The sequence below is a fragment of the Leiobunum rupestre genome, chromosome 9, assembly GCF_980474605.1.
Source record: "Leiobunum rupestre chromosome 9, qqLeiRupe1.1.hap1, whole genome shotgun sequence".
Classification (NCBI taxonomy): domain Eukaryota; kingdom Metazoa; phylum Arthropoda; class Arachnida; order Opiliones; family Sclerosomatidae; genus Leiobunum; species Leiobunum rupestre.
In genome coordinates, this window is record NC_143392.1 from 14,682,573 (window position 1) to 14,695,497 (window position 12,925).

The 12,925-nt window shown below is 33.8% G+C and overlaps 1 protein-coding gene across 1 annotated transcript; it reads left to right on the forward strand.

Moving 5' to 3' along the window:
- The first annotated feature begins 4,714 nt into the window (after window positions 1-4,714).
- LOC149926632 (serine/threonine-protein kinase PLK1-like) lies at window positions 4,715-12,066 on the forward strand. Its single transcript, XM_090159223.1, has 8 exons — window positions 4,715-4,865; window positions 9,837-9,944; window positions 10,026-10,142; window positions 10,210-10,427; window positions 10,480-11,048; window positions 11,113-11,266; window positions 11,337-11,583; window positions 11,644-12,066. Exons 1-8 carry the CDS (start codon window positions 4,788-4,790, stop codon window positions 11,875-11,877), a joined length of 1,725 nt encoding a protein of 574 aa, XP_090015349.1. The 5' UTR covers window positions 4,715-4,787; the 3' UTR covers window positions 11,878-12,066.
- The last annotated feature ends 859 nt before the right edge of the window (window positions 12,067-12,925 follow it).

A 12,925-nucleotide genomic window follows, 5' to 3' on the forward strand; every position in this document is an offset into this window, starting at 1 on the left:
TTCTTTCATTTTAAAATTTAATTGAAATATTTTTTAAACATATGTATAAAAATGTGGGTAGGTCCATTATAATTTTAATTTTTGTTATTTTATTACTTCGGATATAAAATTAAAAAATTATATTCCAATTTAAATGTTTTTTTTTAATTATTAGTTTTCGTTAAGAAAGTGGTTAATTCAAAGACCTTATTAATTATTTACTTGGAGAAACTGTTTATAAACCTAGAATTGACTTTATTTCATTGCAAGGAATTCGAAACCTAAAAAATTAAATATATACCAAATATTATCCCCTAGAAGTCGCATTTCATAAGGCTTTGACTATACGCGAAGGGTAAATGTCAAACTGCAACAAAGGTCTTTTTAAATCTTTTTAAAGTGAATATAACCTCTAGTATTTGTGTTGCCCCTTAGGCGTTCCAAAGATAAATCTTTCAATTGACATACTGCCATCTAGGAGCAACAAACACAGCACCCCATACAAGGAGAACGCAACCCGTCACAAGTCGTGCATTTTATTGTGTACATTTATCATTGGTTAGCGCCTGCTGCCGCCGGAAGGGGAAAATTCGGAAATTGTCTTCCCCCTTTCTGTAAAACGTTCAGCGTAAAGGTTCGTCCAATGAAATTTGTATACAACCCTGCGTTAGCGTGTTTAAAGGCTAGCTGCGTATTCATTGTGTTTGTTGCTCCTATATAGCTTTCACCGTGTTTAGTTTTGATCGTTCCTCTCGATCACTAGATGGGTTCCATGGCAACCTTTCCAACAGCACAATGATTTAAAATTTTGAGCAATGTCTTCAATGATATCTTTTTCGCGGTATATGACGAAAATTACGTAACTTCCGTGACGAAACACGCTTCATGAACGCCTTAGAAGGGAAGTTAAAGAAATGGATTTTATTACCGCGTTTCTGGCTTTTTCAATGTTTAGTTTTGCTCGTGCCTCGCGAATACGAGATCTTGTCTCCAAGATTTAGTGTGAAGCAGTGTCTCACTGAAATAATTTGTAGAGAAAATAAATAAAATTAAAGTTAAAAGTATTAAATTAAATTAAGAATTATTATTAAGATGAATATCACTAATTCATTGGTCAACCTGAACACCTTTACATTGGCCCGGGCACTCGCGTCACTGTCACCATTGGGGTGAGCGAGGTAAATAATTGAAATGGGCCAAAGTTAAAAATAGCTTCCCCATCCCATTTTTTTATAGTGGTCTAGAGATTAACAGTTAGTGATTAGGGTCAGTTTAAGGTCCAGGAGTATTTTAAATTTTAATCTTTTCAATTATAACTGAAGTTGAAGTTTTTCATGAAAACATTTAATAAAACTAAAGCCCAGTTCACACTATACAATTAATTGGGCCACTTAAATGTATCCAACTAATAGTAAACAAGAAAATTGCATAGTGTGAACAGAAATAGTTGGAACCATTGTTACAATATTTCTGTTCACACTATGCAATTTTCTTTCTTACAATATGACCATCTCTAATAACTGGGACCTTTTCATAATACAGGTGGCAATGATAGAGTCGACAGATGCTATTACACGCTACATGATTTTAAACTGGTATCAGTATTTATCGAGGAGCTAACCACATCCTTAAATCTGTACACCCATTACAGGTATATGAAACTGACAAGGAGACGACCCGAGGTGTAACGCACCGATTTGGTTCAAACTCGGGGGTTTGGTAGACCTTCATGTAACTTGAAACACCTAAAGGGAAATGTCTCCATAGGCAACCGTTTTGCCATGGCAACCAAAAATGTTTTTGACAACACAAAATGGAAATTTTCCAATAGAAAATAACATGGGAATCTGACCAATATTAATTAATTTTTGAAAATGCTAAATATAGAAAATATAAATACGAAAATAATGAAAAAGTTTGAAGTTGATTAAAATCTTTACAGGGGTACCCTTACTTTTGGTCAGATTCCCATGTTATATTCAATAGGAAAATTTCCATTTTGTATTGTCAAAACTCCAAAAAAAATTTGGTTGCCTATGGAGACATTTCCCATTTTCCCTTTAGGGTGTTTCAAGTTACATGAAGGTCTACCAAACCCCCGAGTTTGAACCAAATCGTCGCGTTACACCTCGGGTCGTCTCTTTGTGAGTACAGCTGTTGGAAATGCTAATTCTGTAATCAGTAACGTCATCATTTTAGTACAGTCAAAAGCTACAAGTTTGTACACCCAGCGATTACTGGTACAAATTAGAATAACTTTATATTGTTTAGAATATAATTATGTGTGCAAATTAGTTTTATCAAGTAAACGGTAGGACTATTCTGCTACAATTCTTTTTAGCCACATTTTCGCTAGGGATTTAGTTATTAATTTTTAAATTGTAGAACCCAATTTTCTCCAGAGGTTGCGAAGGGAAACTTAAAAAAATTATTTTATTCAAAGCTAACATAAAAAATGGCACACATTCATTAAATTGACTTATTCTGAAAGAGTCAACTAATACAGTCGTAAGAATTTTGTTGGAATCGCTTTAGCTGGCACCCCGGCCATTTTATTATTGGCAATTTGGAAAGTCGTCTGCTAAACAACTGGCCTAGGGGAACGTGTCCGAACCAGCCTTGGAAATAAGTTTTTTTTTAAACTGGTACTTATGACCAGTGACCCCCAAGCATATTAATGATTAAACAGGTCCTCATGACCAGTGCCCGCTAGCTTATGAATTATTAAACTGGTCTTATATAAAATGTTCTAATGTCATTTATAAGCCTAAAAAAACCTACACTACATGTTTAGAAGTTAGATTATGTTGGTACTATTAACTATACGCGTATTCAAAATAGTTAACTTTATTTTATGAGTACCACAAGAATAGTACAATATAGTACTATCTCACCTAAGACTACTACCATAGCCTTGAAGACCCTCGTAATTTACCGCGTTGCCAGGTAGCCTACCGTACTCGGGGGAAAGCGAGACTAGAGGATTGAGGGTTTGAGGCCAGAGGGGGGTTAGACAGTTCGACTCGTTCGAGGGATGCGAGCGAAGGGACTCTACATAAAACTCGACGTGCGGAGTCGCTGTACATAGAAATCCAGTGAATAGGGAAATCAAAATTGATATAAACCTTGAATTAATAGGTCATCTCCTATTATTTGGAATTATTAAACTGGTCACCTTCTGTTTTTTTTTGTTATTATTTCGAATTAATAAACTGGACACGGTGACCAGTGACCCCCCAAATTTTGAATAAATAAACTGGTCTGAGCAATTAATTAACTGGTCTTTGACCACCTGACCACCGTTATTTCCAAGGCTGGTCCGAACGACTTTTCCTCGATCTATCCCTAGTACAAACTGATTTTTATACTGGTAAAATTGTTCCTAGTGTTTATTCATTGCGAGATGAAAATAAATGTATTACTTTTCAGGACATTTTTAAATTTTGTTTTACAACATCCCAAGTAATTGCTTTACGCAAATATCTTTTTATTTGTGATTTGGAAAACTAGGAAAATTTTAGTCCAAAAAGGGAAATTTCAATGGTCGGAAAGGAAAATTCCATTTTTATGACCTGGCATCACCGTGCGGCGCGTCGAGAAAAGAAAAGCGGCGGCACGCTGAAATTAAAATACATAATTCAGCGGTGTCGCGCCGAAAGTTGAAATAAATTTCGGCGCGCCGCCATATCGACGGCGGCGTCGGTTTCACCTCGGAAGAGCGTATAACCGCAGCGCCACCTAGATTCGTTTGCAAATAAAGGCCTAATTTATGTAAATCTTTTAACTATTAGATCCCTATACGAACTGGCGCCACCTATGATTTCCAGGCACGACCAGGTCAGCGTTGCCAACCTGTACGATAATTATCGTTTTGTACGATAATTTCACCTTCCGTACGATGTACGATATCACAACGTACGATATCGGCAATTGTACGATAATTCAGTAGGATGTACGATATTACAACGTACGATATCGGCAATTGTACGATAATTCAGTAGGATGTACGATATCACAACGTACGATATCGGCAATTGTACGATAATTCAGTAGGATGTACTATATTACAACGTACGATATTGACAATTGTACGATAATTCAGTAGGAATGAGTTTTTGTTATGTACGTTGTTGAAAAATACCAGTTTTGACGCTAAATTACAGTACGCTCTAAAAAAAATAGTACCATTTATAATAAATGCAAAATGGTATTTGAACCATAATTATAGTACGTATGGCAACGCTGCCGGTGATTCTCTATTCATCTATGTCTAAAGAGAGAGAAGAACCGTTCCCTCTTTTAATTTCGCCCCCCTTTTCTACTCGCTAGTCAGACCTCTAGATTTTTTTGAAGCGTACGATAAATAGAACTGAAATACGATAATTTTCGGGTGTTGGTACGATAATTCTATTCGATCAGGTTGGCAACGCTGGACCAGGTCTTATTGTTGCCGTTGAGCGAGAGGTTAGTTTTTTGCATATACAAATAACAGATTATCGAAGACGTCTATCCTGTATTTTTAACCTAATTCAGCGAATCACAATTGCTTCCCTCGAGGATTTTTATTCGCTTTATCGTAAAAATTATTTTCCGTTGTAGCAGTTTTTTGCTTTATCAAATAAAATATCATTTCTTTATTTTGATTCCAGTTGACGTCACGGTGCTTTAAAAATATCAAACAATCGCAACCGTCCACGGACGAAAACGAATTCAAACCTTTCGCGAAACTGTTTGGAGAGTCTCATTCGAATCGTTCCTCATTTTTCGGGTGTCGACGAAGAAGCAGCTTATAATATTTAATTAGAGAAATGGCTTCAGCGACTAGTGAAATTATTATCGATCCTAAATCGAAGAAAACGTATTTGAAAGGCAAGTTCTTAGGAAAGGTAAGTCGTTTGAGTTTACCAATTGAAATAGGGGTTAAGAGAAGTTGGAAATTAATAAATGTTTTATCTTTCGATTTTAAATTAACTCTTTTCACTAAATCTAAATTGAATTTTAATAAAGGCAAAACACGGCTAACCAAGTTTTTTTTTAATATTTTTACTAAAATGTTGGCCACACAAACGCATTTCTTGGCCAAGATTTGAAGAAAGGCTGGTTTTTGTGACCAAGGGTTAAGCGAAACCGTTATTGGCCGAAGCCGATTAGTTGATTGGCCGCGCCACCTTGGAAGGCTTGGATTAAGAATTTGGATTTAATCCAAGACTTCAGAAGGCAGACCATACTCTTTTTTTAGACGGGGGTTTAAGAGTGTAAACAAAGAATAAAAATAACGATATTATAATGGTGATAGAAATGATGTATCACGTAAAATGAAAATAAACATTCGGATATGCTGTTGAAAACGTTTTTCATGGAAAAATTAGAATAAAATGGTGGGACAGTGTACTGAACCGTCTTTTACAATGATTTTATCATATACAGTTTTTTTATACACTACTGCTATGATAGATGATTTTGTTAATATCGGCTGAAACCATATCGGTGCGTTCCTAGATTTTACACGTGCATTGCTTTAACTCAGTGGAGTAGCTGAGAACTCAGAAACCTCCCCCCCCCCCACGCAAAAATCTCGATGGCGGACCATCAGCTACGCCACTGATTTTACTATACCAAAGTGAAAAGGGTGGCCTTGACTACTGTCGGAGAAACAAGGGCCGAGGAGTTAGTTCTCGCAGATGGAAACGACAGCGTGTAGCCTAGTTTGTCTAACGCGCTAACCCTTGTTTCACCTCGGCCACTCTCGTACATTGCCTACTTTCATTTGGCCATATAAATAAGTGAATTACTTAGAAACTAAACAATGTGACGAACGTTAAAAATCTTCCAAAATAAGTTAAAAATTGGCGGTTTTCCATTAATTATTCCGGTTCGAAGTGTTTATTATCATCGGCGTCTGCTTAATGCGACATATGTCGGTCGTCAAATTTAAAGTGTTGCTAATGTTTCATACAAAATTCCCATAAATTCACCACGAATTTCCACAAACCTATTAAACTTGGTCCCAAACGAAAACTTTCCAGAAAACCTATATTTTTATCAATTTATAAAATCGATCTCGTATTGGGAATCAACGGAGATAAGATTGTCTCCTATTTACCGACGTAACTGAAAAATCTAAATTCGAGGTATTTAACAGAATGTAGTAGCGTGACTTACAAGTTACAAACAATCGTCTGCAGAACGTGGACTGCAGCAGCATTGGCTTCAAGGGCTATGAGACTTAGAGTCAATAGTGTTGTCGTCTGAAACCCTGCGACGTCACCATGGTAATTTGCCTATTGATGAAAAACGGTAAGTGTCATGGCGGCCACTATTAACACTACAGCTGTGACGTTAAGTTTTCAAAATCGTATCAGATGACAAACTCTATAGATGGTTTATTTCGCCTGTTCTGGTATTTTTGAGCAGGTAAAAAAGTGTAGCCCTATGACGTCATTTTACTCCAATTCTGTCTTGACTAGTTGGAGTAAGAAGGGCGTAGTTAGAGGTTAAAGGTTCTTTATTTGCATAGTAGCCGTAGTTTTGTTTTAAGATGGCGACAGGTGGTGAGGTTATTAATATGTGGCTCATTTTTCTCATTTATTTAATAATAATCAGCTAAGCTAATACCCAAGGCACTGCCTTAGGCTTAAGTCATCAAGCAACTTTTAAATCTATTAAATAGCATTTAACAATTGGATTTTGGTTATTAAATGCTTGCCACATGTGAAGACGTTCAAAAACCGTCATGTTTTCGTGAAACGAAATTTAAGCAGATAAATGTTTTTATATAAGCAGACGACAAAGCTAGGTTACCTCCCTCTACACCTCCTTTCGAGGAGGAGTAAATAGTGTAACCTTAGAGCTCTGGCACCAGCTAAAAATAAAATTCGGAACAGAGTAAATCTTACCGCGAGAACAGGCGAATAAAACCTTTTATGGAAGAAGTTGTCCCTTTTTGTCCTCGGACAGACAAAAAAAAAACACCTTTTAGAGTAAATGTAGACGGAGTAGCATACACAGACTGCCAGAAAGTTTGTAAAACTATTTTCAAGCGATCTATGCACTTCTTTCTTTTTAAGTTTTAATTTCAATACTTTTCGTGGAAAAAAAACGATGATTTTAAATTTTTAACCTATAAGTTTTTGTCATAATGACGTCGTAAGTTGTTGATTGTTTTAATTTTTGTTATCGGTCAGTCACTCGGTGTTTTTTTAAATGGCGTTGAAAAATTTTTTCGGGGCGGAAAATCGAAGAAAGCGAAAAATAGTTTAGTTAAATGTAAATGAACTTCTACTAAAATAGTGTAGATTTTAGTGTCAAACAATCTCTTTAAAAAAAACTGCGCTGTTATTGCTACAATGCTTGAAAATAAGCACTTCGCTCCAATAAACAATGTGCAAATGAACTTCTCCCGCCAAATATATAGTAGTTTTACCTAGGAGGATGGATACGGGTCCTTCATATTCCTAGATTTTGTCAGTAGCGAGGTCAGTTATCGGTGTTCCAAAAATACTTGTTTCTAACACTATATCAAAAGTAAATGAACCGAAGTTATGAGACTGCTATACTCCCAATGTTGGCAGGGTTCGAATTAAAAAAAACCCAGTCCAAAAAAACCCATGGGTTCTTTTGTGTATTACCCACTTAAAAAACCCACATTCAAAGTTTTGAATTTTAAAAAACACGAGTGGAAAATTTTTAGACGTTTATTATTTTAGAAATTTAAAAATATTCTTACAACTTGTTAAGAACTTAAAAAGACCAACTTACTAAGAGTGAGATTTTTATTACTTTTATTATCTAAACAACCTCATATCTAAATCTTTATAGAGTAATGGCACTGTGACGTCCTATAGTTAAAAAATTTGCGACCAAAATGGCGACCATGGTCAAAGCTACAGAGTGCTACTACTCTATTAGACTATTAGCCTATTACTAGTGTTTTGGTTCAGCGCGGAAATATCTATAGACTGTCACAAGTTTCATTGCCTTTTCACATGTAAAATTGTAAAATTAAATTGTTTCTTGAAAATATAATATATTTAATAAACATAATATATTTAATAAACATAATATATTTAATAAACATAATATATTTAATAAACATAATAAATTTAATAAACAATAATATATTTAATAAACAATAATATATTTAATAAACAATAATATATTTAATAAACAATAATATGTTTAATAAACAATAATATGTTTATTAAATATATTATTGTTTATTAAATATATTATTGTTTATTAAATATATTATTGTTTATTAAATATATTATTGTTTATTAAATATATTATTGTTTATTAAATATATTATTGTTTATTAAATATATTATTGTTTATTAAATATATTATTGTTTATTAAATATATTATTGTTTATTAAATATATTATTGTTTATTAAATATATTATTGTTTATTAAATATATTATTGTTTATTAAATATATTATTGTTTATTAAATATATTATTGTTTATTAAATATATTATTGTTTATTAAATATATTATTGTTTATTAAATATATTATTGTTTATTAAATATATTATTGTTTATTAAATATATTATTGTTTATTAAATATATTATTGTTTATTAAATATATTATTGTTTATTAAATATATTATTGTTTATTAAATATATTATTGTTTATTAAATATATTATTGTTTATTAAATATATTATTGTTTATTAAATATATTATTGTTTATTAAATATATTATTGTTTATTAAATATATTATTGTTTATTAAATATATTATTGTTTATTAAATATATTATTGTTTATTAAATATATTATTGTTTATTAAATATATTATTGTTTATTAAATATATTATTGTTTATTAAATATATTATTGTTTATTAAATATATTATTGTTTATTAAATATATTATTGTTTATTAAATATATTATTGTTTATTAAATATATTATTGTTTATTAAATATATTATTGTTTATTAAATATATTATTGTTTATTAAATATATTATTGTTTATTAAATAATACCAATTTGTCTCAATTGCAGAATTAGTAAGGTCTGGTCGCTTTTTTTGATCATTGCCAATTTTATGAATTGGCTCTTGCCTACCGTTTGAAAAGGCTCAAATAAAATCCACGTTTATACAAATATTTCAGATAAGATATTTAAGATTTTCTTAATTTTATTGCTTCATTCGCATTTAATTTGCATTTTTATATGTAAAACAAAAATATCAATTAGTTCACAATGTTTTAAGACCCGTTTAATTTAAATGGACATGGTATCGTAAGAATCTGTCATTCTCCGTGGTAGTCCAGAATTTTATTGTTAGAATTTGCGATCACGAGGAGAGACTACTATCAAAGGATTACGTGGTCGTTCATTGCTGTTACCACTCGCCCTTTGTGGTTATAAATAAAACCTGCTTTTACAGTGGGTGACTTCGTTAAGTCACGCTGTTAACGTTAGATCTAGTGCGGATTCAACATATTATAAACATATGGGAACACCAATGCTAACGCGGAAAAGGTTTTCCTCTTTAAATGTAGGTTTAGGAATTAAATATTGAAAATAATAATAATAATAATACAGTTATTTACCACATTTTCCATTTCCTATGCTGTTTACCACACAATTTACGACCTGTTACATAGCCAGCGTTCCGAAGTGGTAAGTCTCTGTGGTATAAACCAGCCGTGTTGTAAAATTGACCACGAAAAGCGATTCGGGTCAACAAGTTATAAAATAATAATTATATTAAATAACTTATCCTTTAACAAGGAGTAACTTGATATCCAACTCTTGTTTACCAATGTTTTTCAAAAATGTTGACTTCGCGGAGCTTGTGAACAAAAATGCAACAAGTTTCTGAATAAAACTTGGCGTCTTTTTAGGGAGGTTTTGCAAAATGCTACGAACTGCAAGATATGAAGACCAAAGAAATATTTGCTGTAAAAATTGTGACCAAATCATCTTTAGCAAAACCTCATCAGAAAGAGAAAGTGCGGGATTAGTGACTTTACTGGTTTAACGATTAAATCTTAAGCATTACTTAATTTATTTTAATATTAAAAAATGACTAGATTGTTCAAGAGATAGAAATCCATCGAAGCTTGGATCACGAGTACGTTGTTGGCTTTCACACGTTTTTTGAGGATTCGGAAAATGTCTACATTGTTCTTGAGATATGCCGAAGACGGGTAACTATAAATTCCATTATTACCAATAACGTCATGGTCTAAATAAAGTGCAAAATGTTTTTTTTAGTCACTGATGGAGATGCACAAGCGAAGACGATGTTTATCAGAAAAAGAAACCCGGTACTTCATTCGACAGATTGCTTTAGGCTGCCAATATTTGCACGAGCACAAAATCATTCACAGGGATTTGAAACTAGGAAACCTGTTTCTCAGCGAGAACATGGAGATCAAGATTGGGGATTTTGGGTTGGCAACAAAATTAGAACACGATGGAGAGAGGAAAAAGTAATTTTTGTAATGTTTAAATGCTGGTTTTTATAAATGTCTTTTTTTTCAGGACACTCTGTGGTACTCCAAATTATATTGCTCCGGAAATATTGAGTAAAAAAGGACACAGTTTCGAAGTAGATGCTTGGTCTCTGGGATGCATTATGTACACGCTCTTAGCTGGGAGGCCGCCTTTCGAAACCAGCTGCCTGAAAGACACTTACGCCTTGATCAAGAAAACAGAATACCGCGTTCCAAGCCAAATTCCAAAGGCGGCTAAATCTCTGATTTGCAAGTTGCTACAGGGTGATCCCAAGCAAAGGCCTTCCATGGTCGGTGTTCTGCAAGACGAATTCGTCACTCAAGGATATATTCCATCGAGGCTACCAGTTTCTTGTCTCTCCACCGCTCCTAGAATCGATGACAGTGTGTGGAACGTAGTAAGCGTGATTGACCCTTCGCGCAAACCCCTCACTGATTTGAACAGAGGTGCCGACTCGGCCAAAGCTGCCGCGAAAACCTCTCCAAAGAAAGAAGTGGCCAAAGATATGCCAAATGACTACCATCTTACCGATTTGCTCAATATTCTCCAAACAGTGATTGACAGCAAGCCATCTGAGAAATCCCTCATTTCCGAAGGTAGTATTTTCTTAGTAACTAAAATTAAAATCAATCCAATTCAAGCCTATCAATTAATGATTAGAGGATGCTGAAGATCCCGCCTCCATTCCAGTATTCTGGGTGAGTAAGTGGGTGGACTACACTGATAAATATGGTCTGGGATACCAACTGTGCGACAACAGTGTCGGGGTGTTATTTAACGATAACACCAGAATTATTCAACTGGAAGATGGACTGTAAGTGACTCTGCGTTTATGTGAGAAAGCCTCTAAGCATATTTATAAAAAAAAATTATTTCATTTGCAGTCACGTTCATTACATTGATAAGGATATGACCGAAAATTACCACACGATGAAAGAATACCCAGATTCATTGATGAAGAAAGTAACGTTACTGAACTACTTCAAAGATTACATGAATGAACATCTCTTGAAAGCTGGAGAGACTGTACAGCCGAGAGACGGGGATGAATTCATCCGGTTGCCTTACTTGAGAGCGTGGTTCCGCACCAGGATGGCCATCGTCATGCATTTGACTAATGGAACTCTACAAGTAAGCCCTTTGTTTTAAGATAAATGAAAAGAACTAAATATTCGTTTTGAATGCTTTCAGTTAAATTTCTTCAATGATCACACGAAGGTTATTCTGTGTCCTATGATGGAAGCAGTTACGTATATCAACGAAAAGAAGGAATTTAAGACTTATAAACTGCAAGTGATTCGTCAATCGGGTTGCAACAAACAGCTGGCATCTCGGTTAAGATACGCCAAGGCGATGGTTGAGAAACTGTTAGTTCCTAAAGTTACCACCAGAGTTAAAATATCAACAAAAACAAAAGCTCATTAACTGCGTCTGCTTAGGCATTTTAATAGGCTAGTTGCAATTTGTTTACTGTTGTGCCAGATATTTTAATTTTTTATAGTTCTGTTTCACTTATTTTTAAATTTGATTGCTTGCAGTAAAATGTTTTTTTCTTAACATTTGCCTGCAAATACAATTTATTCAACATTTTAAATGTGAAATATTATTTTACTACTTCGGGTGTACAATAAAAAATTGTTTGTTTTTATTGCAGAAAATCTTGCTTTGTTAATGGTGATTTTCGTTTTTGTGGTAACTGAAAGAATATAAGAAGTTTACCATAAATTTATAATACTCTTACTACATCTATCTAGACCATTAAAATGAAATGGGTACTATTATGTTTGACAATTGGCAAGAATAGACATTTATAGTTTATTAAATAATTCTATTTATTTATCCTGACATATTCACAGTTGCTTATTCAGTTCTCACTTAGAACTCCTGCCCTCTAGATAGCCCTCATCTTATAGCGCCATCTAGTAATATAAATCTATACAATATTACTGTCTCTTTAAAATTTTTGGTTTATGCTTAAACAAGATAGTTAAATAATACAAATCTTAAATTTAACGGAATCTTGTTGGCTTCTGTATCTTGCGTGTTGGTCGTTGTGGACATTTCTCAGTTGGAGTCGGAACAATCGGAATCTGTTGAGATGATCTAATGCTTGCTTCCGGAGTTGGATTGATTCTTGGAGTCGACTGAATGAGTCCTTGCGGTAAGAAATTTAAGCGCTGTTGAATAGTTCCGCACGTCTGGTTTCGTGGTCTCGATCCTGTCATTGGATGATTTTGCCAAGTCAGTCTCTGGTTTTGTTGTATTGATCCAGTCCTTGAATGTGTAGTGGATATGTTCCGCGGAATGGCTGTTGGTACGGTTTTGAGCGGAGTCATTAGTGGCGGAACAACAGGAACTGTTGATCTAATTGTTTGTGGTATCCAATTAAAAACCTTATTATTGTCATCTTCATTTCTTTCCTCTCTACTATCAAACTGAGGAGTTTGAGGTATGTTCGTGCCATCAGCATTAG